At 44.2% G+C, this 21,164-nt stretch overlaps 1 protein-coding gene across 1 annotated transcript in view; it reads left to right on the forward strand.

Annotated features, from left to right (window-relative positions):
* NAV2 (neuron navigator 2) overlaps positions 1–21,164 on the forward strand; it is a 201,904-nt gene that overhangs the window by 42,283 nt on the left and 138,457 nt on the right. Inside the window, exon 5 of the mRNA XM_049780979.1 lies at positions 4,109–4,231. Within this exon, the coding sequence (XP_049636936.1) occupies positions 4,109–4,231 (123 nt within the window). The remainder of the gene's footprint in view (positions 1–4,108; positions 4,232–21,164) is intronic.

A 21,164-nucleotide genomic window follows, 5' to 3' on the forward strand; every position in this document is an offset into this window, starting at 1 on the left:
ATCTACATCTATGCCCTCAGCCACTCCAAGGGTCCCAGCCTGGAGAAGCAGAAAAGCAGTTCCCAAAGCCCTTATGTCTCAGCCAGAGCCACAGCCCCCAATCCCACCCTCCTTTCCCCCTTCAGACACTGTCTCCTGTCTAGCACACAACACTCAGGATGATGCAGTGGAAATTATCTGAATGGTAGCTCTGTTGGGGCCCCACTACACCAGCAGGAGGGTGTCACTACACACCCTCAGCTCCTTCCTCAATGCCGACAGTGAGTTTTTCCAAGAAAAGGGTAGGTGCAGTCATGGGAGCCAGAGTCTTTGTCAGTGATTCCTGCCCTTAGAGCTTCGGTCAGTTATTTCATCCCCATATTATGTGTCTTCAAGCTCCAACAGATACTGTGGCTCTCTGGCGAGCCTTCAGGAAAATAAGCCTTTTCCATCTTGCTCAGCAAGGTCAGTGTTTTAGTGGAGCACATCAGCTATGGACTCATTTATACATGATGCTTGCTCAAGGGATGAATTTGATTATGACCTCCCCTCCTATGTTTAGGGGACAGGCACTGGTTTGGATCACATCCAACAGTGCTCAGGGGCTGTTTTAGGTGTCTTGCAATGGGATGGCTTCTGGTACTGCTTAGAGGATCAGGGAGTGTCAGGGATTGAACCCAGATCTTCCACATGCCTAAAGCATGTGCTACTGAGTTTTCTCCCTAGCCCAAGAATTCTCTATTAATGTGATGTAGTGACCAATGCTAAAGAAATTTGCGTCGACTACCATACATATTTTTCAGGTCAGGAGATGACTCAAAGAGCTCAATAACCTCTGAGAACCACCTGCTGTGACCTCAAAACAAAACAAGTTAATTGATGGAATATGTTTTTACATGCCTCTGGGAAAAATGAATTCCCTGTGTTTACTCTTTCCTTTGCTGGGTCTGTCTTGGATACATGCATGTGCACTGGGGCACACTAAATGAAATAGATTGGCAATAAGATTTTAGGTTCAGATGAGTGGCCCTGAAACTGGACTTTTAGTCCTTGGGACATTGGAGAGGGTAAGTGAGCCTGATTTATTCTTGTCTTCTGTCTCCTCTATCTAAAGAATTCAGAATTCCCAACCACACTTGGCAAGCCCACTTTGCACACTCTGTCCTGTCTATTTGAGTCCTTCCATCCTTCCCTGTTGTTTTTGTTTCTTTTACTTTTTTTTTATGTTTTTTAAATTGTTTTTGGTTTTATTTTGTTTTGTTTTTGACCAAGCCACAGGGTAACAGCACCTGTCAGCCTATCATTCTCTGGAATACTTGTCTAACTTTGCCCTCCAGCTTTCTGATGAGCCGAGGCGTGGCCCTGGCCCATCTCCCTCCATGCCTGGGTGCTTGTCATTGCCCTACCAGCAATAAAAGTACAGCCTGGAGATGAATTCGAGAACGAGTTTGTCTTTGATAAGATTCCCTGCAGTTGAGAAATGTGTTTATCATGTGGCTGGGTGAACTTTGCTAAAGTCAAAATGAACTGCCTTGCTTAATGGTGCAATAGAATGTGTTTTGAAGAGCTTCCACTGAATTATCTTTGAAAGGACAGGAGAGTCCTTTTTTAATGGAGTCTTGCCTCCAGCCAAACAATCACACCTGGAAGTAGGAGGTAATTATTTTTCCACCTTACTCTACTTGTAGGGTATGTGTGTATTCCTCCCCCTACCCTGAAATCTGGGTCATGGGCTAACTATGGCTGTTGGGTAGATGGATGAACAGACAGATGGTTGGTTAGACTGATAAACAGTTGAATTTGTATTGCCATATGTTTCAGATGTCAAGTGTTTTGGCACCTAAGAGAAAGTCTGGAGTTGGTGTCCTTCCCAAGAGTTTTTGTTAACCCCACCCTATAGCTATGTCTGTGGCCTTATTTACTCAACAAAAGCTTTACTTAGGGGCTAGAGCATAGGATGGCAGGCAGAGCCCTTGTCTTGCATGTGGTAGACTCAAATTTGAACCCTGAAACCCCATATGGTCTCTGTAAATCTCACCAGCTCTGAGCACAGAGCCTGAGCACACTGTATATAGCCCCAAAACAAAACAAAAGAACAAAACTATATTTAATAAGTACTTAATGGGGGGCAGAGCGATAACACAGTGTTAGGGCATTTGCCTTGCATGAGGCCAACCCCAGATGGACCCTGATTTGATTCTTGGCTTCCCACATGGTCCCCCAAGCCTGCCAGGGGTCATTTCTGAGTGCAGAGCCAAGAATAACCCTTGAGCGCAGCCAGGAGTGACCCAAATAAAAAAACAAAACAAAACAAATAATTTCGGGGCCGGAGAGATAGCATGGAGGTAAGGCATTTGCCTTCCATGCAGGAGGTCATCGGTTCCAATCCCGGCGCCCCATATGGTCCCCTGTGCCTGCCAGGAGCAATTTCTGAGCCTGGAGCCAGAAATAACCCCTGAGCACTGCCGGGTGTGACCCAAAAACCACACACACAAAAAAAATTTCTTATGGTAGAAAGATTGCAGTGGTTAGGTACTTGCCTTGCATGTAGCTGACACCGGTTTGATTCCCAGCACCACATTTGGTTTCCTGAGTATAGACAGGAGCTATTCCTGAGTTCAGAACCAGTATTTAAATCTGAGCATTGTTGGGTGTACCCCCACCTATAATAATAAGTACTAGGAAACTGGAGTGTTAGCACAAGTAGGTTATTTGCCTTGCATGCAACTAAAGTGAGTTCGATCTCTGGCATCCCAATATGGTCCTCCAAACCTGCAAGAGTAATTTCTGCGGGCCAGCGAGGTAGCGCTAGAGGTAAGGTGTCTGCCTTGTAAGTACTAGCCAAGGAAGGACCCAGTGTGATCCCCTGGCATCCCATATGGTCCTCCCAAGCCAGGGGCAATTTCTGAGTGCTTAGCAAGGAGTAACCCCTGAGCATCAAACGGGTGTGCCCCCCCTCCAAAAAAAGAGTAATTTCTGAGTGCAGCCTCTTCAGACATCAACCTCAGGACCAGAGAGATAGTAAAGGGGTTAAGGTGCTTTTCTTATATGTAGCCAACCCTGGTACCTCATGGTCCCATATGGTCCCCAAGCCCTACCAGGAGTGACCCTGAGCATTGCTTGGGTGTGGCCCCAAGCACAAGACATCAGTACTAAAAGAGATAGTACAACCAGTTGAGTGCCTCTTTATATGAAGTTGAACAGGTTCAATTTCTGGGACCACATATATTTCCCCAAGCCCACCAAGAATGATCCCTGATTGCAAAGATAGGAGTGAAACCTAAGCACAGCCAGGCATAACCCCAAAAGAAAAAAACAGTGGAATTCCCCATAAGAGTTTCAACATACAGTCCACCTTCAAGACTTTTGCCTGTATAGTCTTACTTAAAAGGCAAGCAGCTTTCCTATTCTTTCTCACTAATACTTACATCTGTCCTGAGGCCAAAGGGCAGTGATACGCCTGTATTTTAGATATGCAACCCAAAATCCAGGAAAGAAACTTGTTTGGAATGGAATGATGTCTATTGACTTTTCTTTCAGTCTCCCTTAGAGTTTTGTATACTGGGGTCAGATAGTACACTGGAAAAGGCAGTTGCCTCCTTGCATGCAGCTGACCTAAGTTTGATCCCTGACTCCTCAAGCATTTTCTGGAATGAATCCTGATGATCAGAGCTAGGAATAAGGCCTGAGAGCACAGCCAGCTATGCCCCCACTAGAATAAATCATTAAATAAGCTTCGTCCTTTTTTCACCCTGCACAGTTCTGGAATACTTTTCCCTGTGATTCACTAATGACATGTTAGTTCCATTCAGGGGACATAGGTAAAACACCTGCTTTGTTAATTGCTGACATTCAAAGAATGTCATGAATACATCTGTCGGTGAATTTTATTCACTAGTTCCCTTCTGCTTCAGAGATTCCTGTGAGTTTGAGCTAATTGAGCTACGTTGTTTTTGCTAGCAAGCTGGCGGTCCTGCATATTCAGTAGGCGTCTGAGTCCTCCTCAAGCTGTATTCTGTGTCAGTTTGGGGAAAGCCTTGCTTCCTACCTGCTCAGCTCAGGAAGGCTGTGTGGATCTCCGAACGAGACAGTACACAGTCCTAACCCTAATCATCTTTTCCTTTTAAAGGTACATGACAGATGGTGGACTTGGCCTCTACACGCGCCGCCTGAACCGGCTCCCAGATGGCATGGCTGTGGTGCGGGAGACACTGCAGAGAAATACCTCCCTGGGCCTTGGAGATGCTGACAGGTAAGCTTACTCCCTGCAGGCCATGGGGCCTGGTATGGAGATTCATTCTAGAATGACCAGAGAGCAGTAGGGTTGAAGCTGGGACCAGACAGTGCTGCTTTGATTCATGAACATGCTGGGAGATATGAACCATCTCTTGACATCCAACATTTTGGGGACCTGCCTGAGTTTGGAACCTCAGTTTAAGAGCTGGAGCCACAGGGAGAAGAGGCTGTTGGGAATGGGGAGGTTCTGTTTGGCTTTATTCTGCTTTTGGGTAAGGGAGTTTCTGATTGCAAAAAAACACAAACAAACAAAAGGAAAAAAAGGCAGTGTGGAGTTTCTGTTGCTGTTTTGACTGTTGCTACAGCGTCTGTGTGGTTCAGTGGCCCGGGGGATCTGCTTTACTTCCTCTCAATAGTCAGCTTTCTAAGTATTGTGCCTTGGAACTGAGTCCCTGGCAAGGCCCTGGTTGCTGAGTCCTAGTGAGCTTTACTAGAGTCTCCTATTACCTCAGAAAGGGAAGCTTAGGGACACTGCCAGAGGGACCTCAATGCTATGTGTGTAGGTTTTGCATACAGGATGTCCAGGTTTATTTCCTTACAACTTCCTGATCCTCCTGAGCACTACTGGGAGTCCTTACTGAGCACAGAGCCAGGAGTAGCGAATGAGCCCCACTGATTATACAAAATACAGAACAAAACATCACCCCAAAAAAGGGATATATGTTTTACACATGTGTAATGGACAACAGAGGTGTTGACCATGACCAGCTTTTTACTACTTCTATTGAAGAGGAAAAAACTTCCAAAGGGATTAGAGCAGCAGGTAAAGCACTTGTCTTGTACATAGCTGTCTTTGCTTTGATCCTGGGAACCCCATATGGTTCTATGGTGCTACAGTTTTGAGGGGATGGGGGTGCTTGGGCTACAACTATCTGTAATGAAAGTTTTCAACTTTGGCTCTGTGCTCAAGGATCTTGGTGGTCTTTAGGTGACTATATGTGATACTGGTCACCTAACCCCAGCTGGCCACACATGAGGCAAGTGTCCTTTTACTGTACTATCTCTTTGGTCCCATGCTACATTTATTGACTTATTTTGGGTGTTGTTGGAGGCTGCATGGAGCATGCCTGGTAGGGCTAGAGATTGATCCCAAGTTTATGCTGAGGTGTTGTTCTCAATAGAGCTAAGGGTAATGCTGGCAGTTAAAGCCAGGCCTTTTACAAGCAAAACATGAGCTCAGCTTATTGAACTATCTTTTGGGCACTTCGACATTTCTAGACTTTGTGACTCTTTAATGATCTCAAAGATCTGACTATCCAAGGGTTTTCTGGTTTATTGGACCTTTTGCGCCTCTGGGTTGATTATACCTAACATGGAGTGTTGGATGTGAGTAGTTTGAAATCATTGTGCTGCCTAGGGACCATAAACTTGCATGAGAGAGGCAGCTATTTCTAGCATGAGTTCAGCTGCCTGTTCTCCTTTCAGATCTTGCTTTCGACAGAGCTGGTGACTCTCTGTAGTCCTACAGCTTTTTAGAACTAGGGTGGCATACTAAAGAGATGGGTGCTAAAGAAGTACCAAATGTGGATTTTACTGATTCTCTCTGGAAAGACTGAATGGGAGTAGAGAGCACTTTATTTGTATCAGGAACTGAGGGGCTGTCCCAGATGCCGGTAGTCACCTGAATGTGTCATTCTCAGAGTCCCCCAAGCATCTAGAGTGATCTTTTAGATCAGAGATTATGCAAGGTTCCCTAGCAGGTAGGCTTTGTTCTTGTACTTAATGTGCAAATTTAAAAAAAAATTAATATTACTTAGAAACTCCATAGAAGGAAGAACTATTTGAGAACTACTCTTTCAAAGTGAAAAATACTCTGTCACTAAAATCTTTAGGGCAAGTATTATCAGAGGAGTTAAAAAAAAAAAAAAACAAGTGTTGCAACAATCTGTACTGGAGATTTCACAATTCATGAAATTATTTTGCTTATTTGCATTCTCAGCTAACATGTTGTTACTTAGAAATATTAGCATGAAATGCAAGCCTTCCAAGGTATACTTACCTTGTAGCAAAGGCAGTTCTGTTTTTGGCAGTTTATTGCTGTAAATGCTTCATTGAAAGATTAATGGAATTATTGTCAATGACAGCTGAGTTTGTTTCTAGGCTAGGAGGCAACAGATTTGGAGGGTAAATGGAAGGGTATGTGTTAGGTTGCTCCATTTCAGCCTGGATCGTGGAGCCAAGTGGACAACAGCGTCTCTGACTTTTCCAAGTTGTGGCCATTAGAGACTGGATTTATTGACCAACTTTTAAAGAAATAGTGTGGATACTTTTTAAAATACGAAGTTTTAATAGTGCTTATTAATTTCCTCTTTTCTATAAGCCTTGACCTGTAGGCAATGGCATATTTTGCACGAATTTATAAAATGGTCAATGTCTGGGCCAGAGAGATAGCACGGTGGTAGTGCATTTGCCCTGCACGCAGCCAATTTAGGATGAATGCTAGTTCAAATCCTGACATCCCATATGTTCCCCTGTGCCTGCTAGGAGCGATTTCTGAGTGCAGAGCCAGGGGTAACCCTGAGCGCTGCCAGGTGTGACCCACCCCCCCCCCCCAACCAAATTCAGTGTCTTCAATTCCAAAGCTATTATAAACAATCATGTAATGCTTACTCTTTGGCTAAGTTGAAGTAACAGGAGGTTTGTTCCTATGTGATATATCACATAAGTCTCTTCCCCAAACTGTATTCTAGGTGAGAGTTTTCCATGGTGGGAGACGCACATCTGTAGCATAGAAAATCATTGTAGTAGGGATGCTGGAGAATATTTCTGCTTAACATTTTAGCTTTACCATTTTATAAAAAAATCTTAGAACAAATGTATCAAACCTCTTATTTTACAAACATTTCTTAAGGTAACTATAATATAGACTAAAATAATTTAATTTGAATTATCAGAGAAGAATATCACTAATGGTAATATTGATATGGTTTCAAATGTAGCATGGGGGCTAGGAGATAGAGAGGTTAAGGTGCATATCTAGTATGTGCCTGACATGGATTTTATTTCTTCTACCTCATGGCTGCCTCAACATTGCCAAGTGCAGCCCTGGAGGTTCTTGAACACATTGGGTATGGTCCTGGAAGGCCACAGCACCATTGAGGTAGCCCAAGTGGTCCCAGCACTGTAGGGCCTGAGCAGCACCTCATCTTTCGACCCTTGCACTGAGCCAATAGTATGAGTGGCCTCAAATCACCTACAGGACAACTGAACCTCCTGAGCACTGCTTGGAAGTGCCGTCTTCCTCCACCCTTCAAGAAAAAGATAGTCTGTACATGCTTACTGGTTAGGCAATCCTCTTGTCCCTGTAATTGGACTACATTCCTTTTTTTGGTGGTAGTATGGGAGTGTCACACTTTATGATGCTTGGGCTTACACTTGGCTCTCTGCTTAGGGGTCACTCACAGTGGTATTCTTGGCGGGGGGGGGGGGGGGGTGAGAGGGGGGAGGGTGCATATCCAGTGCCAGGAACTTGAATCAGAGTTGGTTACATGTAAGGCAAGTGCCCTAACTTTTGAACTATCTCTATAGCTTTTTATTTTTTTTTTTTTTTGGGCCACACCCAGCGGTGCTCAGGGGTTACTCCTGGCTGTCTGCTCAGAAATAGCTCCTGGCAGGCACGGGGGACCATATGGGACACCAGGATTCAAACCAACCACCTTTGGTCCTGGATTGGCTGCTTGCAAGGCAAACGCCGCTGTGCTATCTCTCCGGGCCCATATTTCTATAGCTTTTAATTGGTGTATATTTCTCCTCCAGTTCCTTTAATTTTCACTTCTTCCTTTGTTGATGTTGTCTTAACAGCCACAAATTGCACACTCACTTGACTGTAGTGCAGGAACATCTGATTGTGGGGCTTTCGAGGGGGCCACATTCTTTAGTTGTGGTGCTTGTACCTATGTTTGCTGAGCAAGGGTGTTGATCTACTGTGTGGGTGCTCATGAATCTTATTAGTCTTGGTGTTCACACACAGCTGGCTACAGTATTGCTGGAAGTTTCTGGAGGCATCAGGGATAACAGAGGACAGAGCTGCTAGGGCCGAGTTTGCATATGAAAGCAGCACCAGGCACTGAACTCATGACCTCACACTTAAAAACCAGGCATGTTAGCCACTTAGCCATCTTCTGGCTTTTCTGTCTCTTTAATTTAGAATTTAAGTCTAGACAATTCAATGATTTCTTAAGTCTACATGAAAACTGTGATAATACCATGCATTCCATGATTCTACATTAAGAAAATAGAAGTGCCTATGGAAGCACAGACATTTCAACACTGTTAAGTAAAAATCCAGATAGTATTTTTTATCTATGTTTACAAATTTTGTCTGTACAGGTAGAAAGTTAGGATGTTGCTGAAAAAAAAAATACATGATGCCTGTCTGTCCTTGAAAAGCCTTTTCAGTTTCTGCCATGTCTGAAGAGACATCCAAGATCCCAGGATTTGCTGATTATTATTTGAGAACATGTAACTTTTACTATATATTTAAGTATCATATGTTCATAATCTTAGGGCTTTTATTCCCATTTTATTTTGATTTGGGGGCAACGCCTGGCAATGTTCTGGATTTATTTCTGGTCTTTGCTCAGGAATCTTTTATTTTTCCTTTTGTTTTGGAACCATACCCAGCTGTGCTTAGGGTTTATGTCTCTGACTTTGAATCCATGGATCACTCTGATTTTGCTCAGGGGTGTCAGGGATGGAGCCTTGGTCAGTGATATGCAAGGCAAGTGCCCTACCTGCTATGCTCTCTCTCTCTCCAGAATCATAGGACTTTTGTTCTTATATTATTCTTACATTAGCCATATGGTTTTCAGTGTACATGGGAAATGTGCTTGTCAAACACTGCTGTTTACATAAAATCATTTTATTTATTTTTTCTTTTGGTTTTGTGGTCACATCCAGTAGTGCTCTGAGGCAACTTCAAGCTCTATACTCAGGTGTCACTTCTAGAAATGCTTGAGAACCATGTGGTGGAAGAGATCAAACTTGGACTTCCACGTGCAAAGCTTGCACAGTAGTCCTTTGAACTTCCTCTCCTGCATTCATTTCATTCTTTAGACATTTGTGGGACATATCAGTTTAATAAACACAAATTATCTCTACAATTTACTTCTTGTTTTTTTAGAGTTCTATGTTCAAGGAACCATAATTACTTAAGTAGTCAAAAATGTCATCCTCAGGGGCCAGAGATAGCACAGCTGCGTTTGCCTTGCAAGCAGCTGATCCAGGACCTAAGGTGGTTGGTTCAAATCCCGGTGTCCCGTATGGTCCCCCGTGCCTGCCAGCAGCTATTTCTGAGCAGATAACCAGGAGTAACCCCTGATCACCACCAGGTATGGCCCAAAACCAAAAAAAAAAAAAAAGAGAGAGAGAGACATTTTATGGGCCCGGAGAGATAGCACAGCGGCGTTTGCCTTGCAAGCAGCTGATCCAGGACCTAAGGTGGTTGGTTCGAATTCCGGTGTCCCATATGGTCCCCATGCCTTCCAGGAGCTATTTCTGAGCAGACAGCCAGGAGTAACCCCTGAGCACCACCGGGTGTGCCCCCCCCCAAAAAAAAATGTCATCCTCATTCAGTTCTCTTCATATTATTTTTTAAAATGTTTGAAACTTGGGGCCAGAGAGATGGCGCAGCGGTCAGGCATTTGCCTTGCAACCGGCTGACCCAGGATGGACTGTAGTTCGATCCCCCAGTCCCTATGGTCCTCCAAACCAGGAGCGATTTCTGGGTGCATAGCCAAGAGTAACTCCTGAGCGTCACTAGGTTTGGCCCAAAAGCCAAAAAAAAAAAAAAGAAAAAGAAAAAGTTTGAAGCTTTAAACACCATGATTTATAATGTTGTTCATAATATAGTTGCTTCATATATTGAATTTTCCAACACTAATCACATCACAAGTGTGATTTTCCTTCTACCATGTCCCATTTTCCATCTTCCTCCAAGCCTTTTCCCTTAACAAGCACAAAAGACTTTTCTTTATATTGCTTATTCAACAAAATGGCAAGTAGAATTATAATAAAAATAGTTTAGTAGAACAAAATTTGTGAAAATTGTTATATCTCCTAATGTCTACTAAAATGATTGTTTGAAGATTTACTAAGCTGTTCAGAGCTAATTGAACCTTCTGTGTAATTGTTTTCACTCACTGAGCTTAGTGAGCTTCTCTACAACTTTCCCATCTAATTTTCCATGTTCCTGCTGGGCTGTCAGCACTGAATTTGGAGGTGTTGCACAGCCACATGTGTGGCCTCATAGTTCAAGAGCTATGGAACTGGAACAACTTAGCAACGTAGCATGTCATGAAGCTGTGAAGCTGTGAAGTGGGCTATTTATATGGTGGAGGACACTAACTGGATAGAGCACTGCACTTTTCAGCAGGGTGGAGACTTGTCCTACTCTCATCCTGAGTAGTTGTTAACCTAAAGACCCCAGTGTACCTGGGAGTTTGATTGGCTTGGTATTGTTTTCAAGATTAGTCATGAAATGGGCTTGTTTATATGCCAGAGGATGTCAGGTTTCCACATTCTTATGAATACTTTTTTAATCTATGATTTCAAGTACAAAAATACATGTTTATGATAAAGGACTATGATATTTAAACAGCTTATCCTAAACAGATGAAAAATATACAAAGGTGGGATAGTACAGCAAGTAAGGCAATTGCCATGCATGAATCCCAATTTGATACCCAGCATGTCATATGAAAAAATACTGAGAATTCAGACTCAATTAGACTTCTTTTTTTGGGGGGGTGGGGGACCACATCCGTTTGATGCTCAGGGGTTACTCCTGGTTAAGCGCTCAGAAATTGCCCCTGGCTGGGGGGGACCATATGGGACACGGGGGATCGAACCTCGGTCCTTCCTTGGCTAGCTCTTGCAAGGCAGACACCTTACCTCTAGCGCCACCTCACCGGCCCCTCAATTAGACTTCTTTAAAGGAAAAACCAAGCTCTGAAAGAGCAAATTGGGTCTCATTAACCTCCAAACAGCCCCAAGAGCAGCTCTGGATTGAGACCCTAAAAGCGACTGATCTGCCAGACAAACTGAGACCATTCAGACAGGCTTCAGGGTTATTAGAACTAATTGATAGGACTGTATTCCTACCTTCCTCCTTTCTTCCTTCCTTTTCTTTTTTTATAATTAAAAAAAATTTTTTTTTAGTTTTTGGGCCACACCTCGTGACGCTCAGGGGTTACTCCTGGCAATGTGCTCAGAAATCGCTCCTGGCTTGGGGGACCATATGGGACACTGGGGATCGAACCAAGACCAATCCTAGGTTAGCGCGTGCCAGGCAAACTCCCTACTCTGCCATCCCTCCGGCCCCATTTTCTTCTTTTTTGTTTCTGTTTGTTTATTTTGTGTTTGGTTTGTTATTATTGTTGTTGTTTTGGTTTGTTTTGGGCCACACCTGGCAGTGTTCAGGGCTTACACCTGGCTCTACAGTTAGAGATCAGTCCTGGTGGCCTTGGGGGAACCATATTAAGTAAAGAAGATCGAACCCAGCACTGATGCACGCGAGGCACGTACCCTACACTCTGCACTGTCTCTCAGTCTCTGTATATCTGGAGAAAGATATTAAATCTGTGTGTATCTAGATCCCTCGTCAACTCTGAGACAGAAGTGATACGAGTTAATTCCAAAGCCAAGAATCCCCTTGATCTCTCTGATTGTCTTCATTGGATCTTCCCTGATAATCATCAGTGATCACTTCCAGCCAGCCCAAACCAGCACAGATATAGATGGCACATTCAAATCCTCACCCTGGATAAGAGAAAGATAGAGCCGGCATTGTCAAGAGGAGGGCTGACAGCCTGGGCTCATGACTGTGGGATGGTTTGCTTAACCTCAGTGTTGCAGATTTAAAGCTGAGCTTTGGAGAAGGGTCCTCTTCCAAGTCACTTTTCTGTCATTCCAGAGCATATCTGTTCCCATTGCTCTCTGTATCGACCCATGTTTCAGCAACTAGTGGGCCATGTTTAAGGATGCTTAAAGGCAACCTTCTAATTGGCATAAGCAGTTACTGAAATAGCATTTAGAGCCCTAAGAGAAGAAAGACCAGATGCACATTATCTAGTGGGATTTAAGAAATAACTGGTGGCTTTCTTCAAAATTAGTTAATTTTTTTTTGTTTTTCATTGTTTTGATTTGCATCTCCCTGATGATTAGTGATATGGAGCATTTTTTTCATGTGCCTTTTGCAAAGTCAGTTTAAAAGAGAGAGAAAGAGAGATAAAGACAGAGAGAGTAATATGCTGCACCACCAGAGAGTGCTGGAATGATGGAAATAGGAATGGTAGCCTTGGGTGATATACCCAAATGGAAAGCAGGGATTATTTTCTGCTTGTTTGGTCCACTGAATGATTTTTGTTTTTGTAAAATGACTGTAGATTAATTTTATTTTATTTTATTTTATTTTGGTTTTTGGGCCACACCCGTTTGATGCTCAGGGGTTACTCCTGGCTAAGCGCTCAGAAATTGCCCCTGGCTTGGGGGAACCATATGGGACACCCGGGGATCGAACCGCGGTCTGTCCTAGGCTAGCGCTTGCAAGGCAGACACCTTACCTCTAGCGCCACCTTCCCGGCCCCAACTGTAGATTAATTTTATTAACCTCTATTTTGTTTAAAACCATGCATTAGGATGGTTGTAGAGATGACTCAAAGGACAGAAGCTCATGTTTGCTAGTATAATCCCATGTAATGTTCATGGTCCCCTGAACAACTTTGCATGTGACCCCACCAAAAATGTTCAAAACTAGGTGTGGAGAAATTGTAACTTGCATGTGGTCAACCCAGATCACACATGTTTCCCTGGGTCACCGCTGCCAGGACTGTTCTCTGAGCACAGAGTTGAAATATGGTCTCAGAAAACAAAGTAAAAAATTTAAAACCAAGGACCAAAAAGGTGTTACAGAGGTTAAGGCACTTTCCTACACGTGGCTCAAATCCCCAGACCACATATGTTCTCAGAGCACCATTAGCTCTACCCCCTGAGCACTGCTAGACATGGCCCAAAACTAAACAGGAAAAGGAGCTGAGTAGATAGTACAGAAGTAGGGCATTTGCCTTGCATGCAGCTGATTCAGGATGGACAGTGGTTCAAATCCCGGTATCCATATGGTCTCCCGGGCCAGCCAGGAGCGATTTCTGAGGGCAGAGCTAGAAGTAACCCCTGAGCGCCACTGGGTGTAAATCAAAAAACAAAAAACAAAAAACAAAAAATATATATATATATATACAGGAAAAGACTGAAACAAATGGGGCAGAGATATAGCTCAAAAGGCTGGAGTGCAGGCAGTTACAGGCAGTAACTAGCCCTGGGTGTGATCCCAGTATTAAATCATCCCCAGAATACCACTGAGAGCCATCACTAAACTGGAGAACCCCCAAGCTCCAGGGGTGTGACTCCCAAACAAAGTAATGGTGATAAATATAAACAAATAAACCATTAATGTGCTTCTTGCCCTCCATTAGCTTTTGTTAACTTTATTGTTTTTAAATTACCGCCCTCACAGAAGGAATAACAGATAATAAAATAGATCTGAGATAGAGACTAAATGAGAATTGCCCTTGACTCATGTGAAGGACCTTATCAAACTTTTTACCCTTCTCAGAGAAGGTTCCCTCCCCCAGCATGGAATCAGAGCCAGCCACACTGCTATTGCAGGGGAGCCTGGAACTGGCCCAGTTTCAGCTTGGGTTGAGAGTCTCTGTGGGGTGAGAACGTAACTCTGCAACCTGGCGTGTGACCAACCTGCTGAGCCAAGCCTTCCCTAAGAGTGTCACAGATCACAGGAGCCCAGGCACCACTCAGCTTCGCCACTGTGGAGAACAAAAGGACTCTCCTGGCAGAAGGCAGTGTATTCACAGATCCAGCTTGGTCTGCCTGGGGAAGAGTTGAGTCCAGGCCAGAGCACACCAGCCAGCAGATGGAGCTGGGGGCTGGTGAGGTGGACAGTTGTTAGATTCACCTCGTACCAACCACTTTTTTTGGACTATTAGGCACAGCCTCTGCTGGGAAATGCAGGTGAGAGATGAGAAGTGACAGCTCTCTTGATCCTTCATTCCAAGCCTCTGGTGGTATAGAATAAAAGATGCCCAGGGCCTAATGACTATAACTCAGAGATGCTGAGCAGAAATTATTCAGGTTGTTTATCAGCAGGCATATTCAGATAGGGAGATTATTCAAGTGGGTCCTGTGTAATCACAAGGTTCCTAAAAGTAGAAAAGGGAGGCAGGGCAGGAGGCAGCAGGATTCAGTGTGAGGACAGGGCCTACTTATGTGCTGCCTTTGAAGACTGGAACCAGATATAGAAAGTGAATGTCCCTGTACTGGTCAAAGGGCAGAGTTTACAGAAATGAAGACTAGTCCTATGGCCCACAACTCTTGATATGTAGAACTAGTATTACACTAATTCTTGCAGAGGTTTATTTATTTATTTTTTGTGTGTGTTTTTTTGGGTCACAACCGGCAGTGCTCAGGGGTTACTGCTGGCTCCATGCTCAGAAATTGCTCCTGGCAGGCACGGGGGACCATATGGGAAGCCGGGATTCAAACCAATGACCTTCTGTATGAAAGGCAAACGCCTTACCTCCATGCTATCTCTCTGGCCCCGGATTATTTTTTTTGTTTGTTTGTTTTTTGTTTTTGTTTTTGGGTCACACCCGGCGGTGCTCAGGGGTTACTCCTGGCTGTCTGCTCAGAAATAACTCCTGGCAGGCACGGGGGACCATATGGGACACCGGGATTCGAACCAACCACCTTTGGTCCTGGATTGGCTGCTTGCAAGGCAAACGCCACCGTGCTATCTCTCCGGGCCAATTTTTTTTTAACTCACCGAGTTTGTGGTGATTTTTTTTTTTTTTTTTTGGTTTTTGGGCCACACCCGGTGACGCTCAGAGGTTACTCCTGGCTATGCACTCAGAAGTCGCTCCTGGCTTGGGGGACCATATGGGACACCGGGGGATCGAACCACGGTCCGTCCAAGGCTAGCGCAGGTAAGGCAGGCACCTTACCTCCAGTGCCACCCCCCCACCCCCCCCCCGCCCGTTTGTGGTGATTTTTAAAAAGTAATAGAGACTGTTATCAGCAGATAATAAAAAACAGTGAGAGCTGTCATTTCCTGATGCCACACCCCCTACAATTATTATTCCTCACCCTTTGGGAAAGATACCAACTACTTTTACTAACTGGAAATGACGGTGCTTAGTGAGTTAATAAATTTATCTCAGTTTCTCTCTCTTTTAGTTACACACACACACACACACACACCTACCTTAGGAATCTTAGCTGAGAATGGACTCACTACCCCCCTCCACATATACACTTGCATGCATATTCACATAATTGAATCTATGCACACAATTGCCTACACATTCATATGTGAACACACACACACATTCTCATATGCACACATGCTACATTCTAACCACCTAACATGCAGCCTTCTTGTCTCCCTGGCCCGTACTTCCCTTTAGTGATCCCGGAATCAGAGCGTCTAAAGTCCTTTAAACAGTCTTTACTGAGGTCAGGGTGATAGCACAATAGGTATGGTGTTTGCCTTGCACATGACTAACCTGGGCTTGATCCCCAGCATCCCATATAGTCTCCTGAGCCTGCCAGGAATAATTTCTGAATGCAAAGCTAAGAATAACACCTGAGTGCCTCAGGATGTGGCCCAAAACCCCTACCAAAGGAAAAAAAAAGTTGTTTGCTGGTCCTGGCTAGAGAGTCCCCAAGTTTCTTTTACCCAGTGTTTGAAGATCTGCTGGCCTCCAGAGGCTGAGTAATAGTGTAAAGGTCTGGCCCATTCTCATTCCCACTAAAATTCTCCCTGTATTCCTAACTCCCCAGAGCCAGAATTAAGCCCTGAGCATGACGAGGTGTGGCCTCATCAAAATTTTTATTTTTTGTTTTTGTTTTGGGGGCACACCTGGCAGTGCTCAAAAGTTACTCCTGGCTCTGTGGTCAGAAATCACTCCTGGCAGGCTCAGAGGACCATATGTGATGCCTGGATCGAACCCAGATCTGTCTCGGGTCAGCAGCATGCAAAGCAAATGTCCTAACATTTTGCTATCACTCCAGCTTCTCAAAAAAAATTTTTTTTAATTGAAAACATAAAATGAAGACCATGTTCATCAGCTCTGTCTCATGAGCCTTTTAAGAGGAGCCCACTAAGGGAAGGAAGGTCTCTTAGAAGTGTGGAGCACAGATCCCCATTACAGACAGAATAGAGAATGATAAGCAGATTAATTTGAGGCCCTGCTTGCCTTTCAGGACAGTCTGAACTCTAGCCCCAGGCTCTCTCTTTATACTTAATTAATTGACTAACAGTAATTAAACTCTTTCTCTTCCATATTAGTGTGGAGTAACTATGTAATAAAAAAGCATAGTTGTTGGGGCTGGTGAGATACTGCAGTGGGCCAGGCACTTGATTTGCATTGCTGCAGCCCCTCGTTCTGTCTGCACAGCAGATGGTCCCTGCACTGCCAGGAGTGATTCCGGAGCACAGAAGCAGAAGAAAGCCCAGAGCACCATAGCCAAAAACCAAAGGGGAAAAAACTGAGAAGCAGTTATAAATTTGAATAAAGAAGCATTAGCAACTGAGGGGAAATTGAAGTTAGAAAATCACCTAAGGGACCAGAGAGATAGCATGGAGGTAAGGCATTTACCTTTCATGCAGAAGGTCGTTGGTTCAAATTCCGGCATCCCATATGGTCCCCTGTGCCTGCCGGGGGTGATTTCTGAGCATAGAGCCAGGAGCAACCCCTGAGCACTGCCAGGTGTGACTCAAAAACAACAACAAAAAAAAACCACCAACAACAAAAAAACCAACAACAACAACAAAAAAGAAAATCACCTAAATGAGAGAACTAAGGATACAGGTGACCTCACCTCGAAGCCCTAGGTTGCTTGTTTGGTTATTCTACCCTGCTCATTCATCCACTGATAATCCAGTGAAAATTATCATTGTCTGTTATCCTTCTGCCCCTTGACTTCCTGTGCTTTACACTGTTTTATTCTGCTTTCTCTCTCTCCCTTTTCCCTTTTCCCTTTTCCTAGTATTTCCCTTCTCTCCCTTTTATCATTGCCTAACTGCAGTTCCTGAGCAGGGTCTGGTCCTGCCTTCAGAGACCTAACCCCAGGGAACATTGCTGTTTCCTTCCCTGCCCTTCCCCTTTCATCTCCTGCTCAAGCAGAGCCAGGGAGCACAGCAGACAAGAATGAAAGTCACTTTCATTTTAAAGCTCTTAAAAGGAGCCTCAGAGGCTAATCTCCATTTCTGTGGTTCTAAACTAATAATTACTGTGGCCTTTCCCAGGGGCTGTTGGTGCCACTGCTCCTTTTTTAAGTAAGAGCTGCTGCAGCTTGTGGGATGGTGAGCTGGGGGCCACCTGTGCTGAGCAGGGTGGGGTACTGACAGGAAGTGAACCATCTGCACCTGAAGGCATCCAGGAATTCTCCCAAAGCTTGTAAATAGTCTGTGGGGTAGCATTTCACTTGCTCTATTTTTCTCTTTCAAAGGGGCCAGGCCAGGGACATAGCTCCAGGGGCTGGCATACAGGTTTTGCATGTGGGATACTGGGTTTAATCCCCAGCACCATATGGTTCCCCAAGAACCAAAAAAGTTATTTACAAGCCTGGTTATGTAAGATTGGGTAAGATATTATCTAGGAACTTGGAAGCAAGAATAAGAGAAAAAGTAAAAATGGGTGTTTTCCCTGTGTTCAGTCTCCCAGCTACCCTTACAACAGCTACCTGTTACAATCAACCTACACCTGTACTCTGGAATAGAAAATATGTACTGTGTATATGTATGTGTGTATTCATTCATGTGTGCACAAATGTATGTTTGTGTGTGTTGTAGGGGCCATTACTAGGTCATATCTGAAAGAGCTAAAGCCTTGCTCCTGGCTCTGTTGTTAGGGATCACTCTTAGCAGCACTCTAAAGACCATATGTGATGCCATGTATTGAACCTAGATCAGCAACATACAAGGAAGGTACCCCCCCGACTGTCCTTTTGGCCCCCAAACTACCTATTTTAATCCAGGTATCTGGGCAGGTCTTTTCATCAATCAGTCAGGATGGCCTCACCTCCTGTATGTTGCTGTTTTGAGTTTCTACATTGTCCTCACTCAGCCAGGTTACTGGTGACTGCCATTCCCAGCTCAAACAATTCCTATTGCAAACAACCTGGTGTACCACTCAACATCCCATTTAGCTTCCACATGGACATGACCCATGTGACTCTTGTTGCTTGTTATTGATCAAAGCATGTCATCTGGTGACAGTAAAATTGGAAGGTGAAGTCTAATGATTGCTACCAGGTGTTTGTGAGCAGAACAGAAAACTTGTATTGTACTACATATGTTTTCTACAAATAGAATTAAGGTTTTTCTTGAGGGAGTGTTGACTTTTGGACTATACCTGGTAGTGCTCAGGAGCTCTTCTGTGCTCAGAGTCACTCCCAGTGGTGCACAAGGGATGAAACCCAGTCCTATATGTAAATCATGTGCTCCATCTTTTGAGCTATTCGTCCACTCCTTATATACAAGTAAATACTGAGTTTGGTGCCCCTCCCCTATTTAACCAACTGTATATCACACATTATTTATTTTATTTTATTTTATTTATTTTATTTTATTTTAGGTTTTAGGGCCACACCTGGTGTAGCTCAGGGGTTATTCCTGGCTCTGTGCTCAGAAATCACTCCTGGCAGGTTCTAGGGACCATATGGGATATTGGAGATCAAACCCAGGTTGGCAAGTGCAAGGCAAGTGCCCTATCTGCTGTGCTATCACTCTTTCCCCAACATTTTATTTTATTTTATTTTATTTTATTGTGGTTTTTGGGTCACAACTGGCAGTGCTCAGGGGTTATTCCTGGCTCCATGCTCAGAAATTGCTCCTGGCAGGCATGGGGGACCATATGGGACACTGGGATTCGAACAGATGACCTTCTGCATGAAAGGCAACGCCTTACCTCCATGCTATCTCTCCGGCCCCAACATTTTATTTTTTAAATGGCATATTTCATAAGCCAATATGTGGCTTAAAGTAACTCAACATGTCTTGCAAAATCCTTATCCCTGGGGCCGGAGAAATAGCACTGCAACAGGGCGTTTGCCTTGCATATGGCTGACCCAAGACGGGATCAGTTTCAATTTCATATGGTTCCCCGAACCTGCCAGGAGCAATTTCTGAGCGAAAATCCAAGAGTAATCCCTGAATGTCATCAGGTGTGACCCCCAAACAAAACAAAACAAAAAAAACTTATCCCTGCAAAAAAAAAAAAAAAACCCAAATAAATAAAAATCACCTGTTTACTATGATGCCAAACACTGCCACCCAATTTGGCAACAGTCTCTCTTAGTTAAGAAAGTGAGCAGATAAATGGACATATGTCATGGTCATTCAGAGTTAAGGAATATTCTGGGTCTCTCTCTTTTTTTTTTTTTCAGCTAAATGTCTGACCATGTTTTAATGAGTGACAGTTTATAGAAAGCACTGTTTAACATTTACTAAGCACCTGCCATACACTAGGTCCTGCTGCTTCAAAGATAGTCACAGCCCTGGCTGTCAGAGTTTGGAGTTTAGCCTATGAAATATGTCATTTAAAAAATAAAATGGGGGCCGGAGAGATAGCATTGGAGGTAAGGGATTTGCCTTGCATGCAGAAGGACAGTGGTTCCAATCCCGACATCCCATATGATCCCGAGCCTGCCAGGAGCGATTTCTGAGAGAGTCGGTGTTTAGTAAATTCAGTAAGTCAGCCGAGTGTCCTGAGCTGCCCGTGTGTACCAAGAGGTCAGGAGCATCCTGGGCAGCTCACTTCATCCTCCTGCACATGAAACCTGTTGGTCTAATAAAATGTAAGAGATTCCTTTTGCATTCAAAATGCAAATCTTGCCCTCACTGATTTGAAAGATCTTTTAGAAACTTGCCCTGGTGTGGAAATAGACTTGCTTATCTCATCAGCAGGTGACAAATTTCTTTTGTTTCCTTAACTCTCTTTGTCCCTTTCAAAGAGCAACTTTGGTGGCTTCTATTACTGATCTCCCATCACCACTGAAACAAACAAACCAGTGGATAAACTGTCTGCACCAAGATGAGTGACTCTAGCTATAGGGTAGCCATTAGAGGGGTTCAGACCATTCTAGACTGAAATCGAGGTCCCCTCACAGGCAAATGTACTTTTCCAAGGCTGCCTCCCCAATTCTTGACAGAAAGAACTTCATAAGACTGGGGATTTGGGGGAGCCTTTCAGTGTCTTTTCTGTGCCTGGGGGGGCTAGGTAATGGCCACTATGTCTGCAATCCCCCCAAAATAATTTCAGATTAAATAATCATGCAGTTATCCATGTTGATGGTAAACATTATCCATGTGAGGAAGACCCATATGCATTTAGAGTCCCTGGTCTCTTTCTATGGGCATAGGTCATCCTGGGCCCAGGGCTTTTCCTGCCCATGTCTTCCTCTTCCCCATTTCCCCAACTCTGGTCTGATAAATTCACCCCTACACCCTCAAGGTTCTGAAAGTCAGTGTCCCAGTTTGTCCTTGAAGGAATTGAGAGCATAATTCATTTATCTCATCCTGCATCCATCCATGTGGCACCAACACTCCAGGAGTCCCCCTCAGTACTGATTGTGGAAACAGGACAGATGTGACAGTGTCTCATCTAGGAAAGTGATTCACACCAAAGGGCCCTGGCATGTGCAGGACACAAGCCAAGGAGCCTTATTTCCCAAATACTTTACTGTTCCTCTTGGAGCTCCAAAGCTAAACAATGCCTTTGAGGCATGTAGGCCTGCCTAGTAATTGCTGTTGGGGAGAGATCACTATGAATCTTTGAAGGGGAGGAGGTGGGGGTGGTCTTGTGTGTCTCTGACAC

The sequence above is a fragment of the Suncus etruscus genome, chromosome 9, assembly GCF_024139225.1.
Source record: "Suncus etruscus isolate mSunEtr1 chromosome 9, mSunEtr1.pri.cur, whole genome shotgun sequence".
Taxonomy (NCBI): Eukaryota; Metazoa; Chordata; class Mammalia; order Eulipotyphla; family Soricidae; genus Suncus; species Suncus etruscus.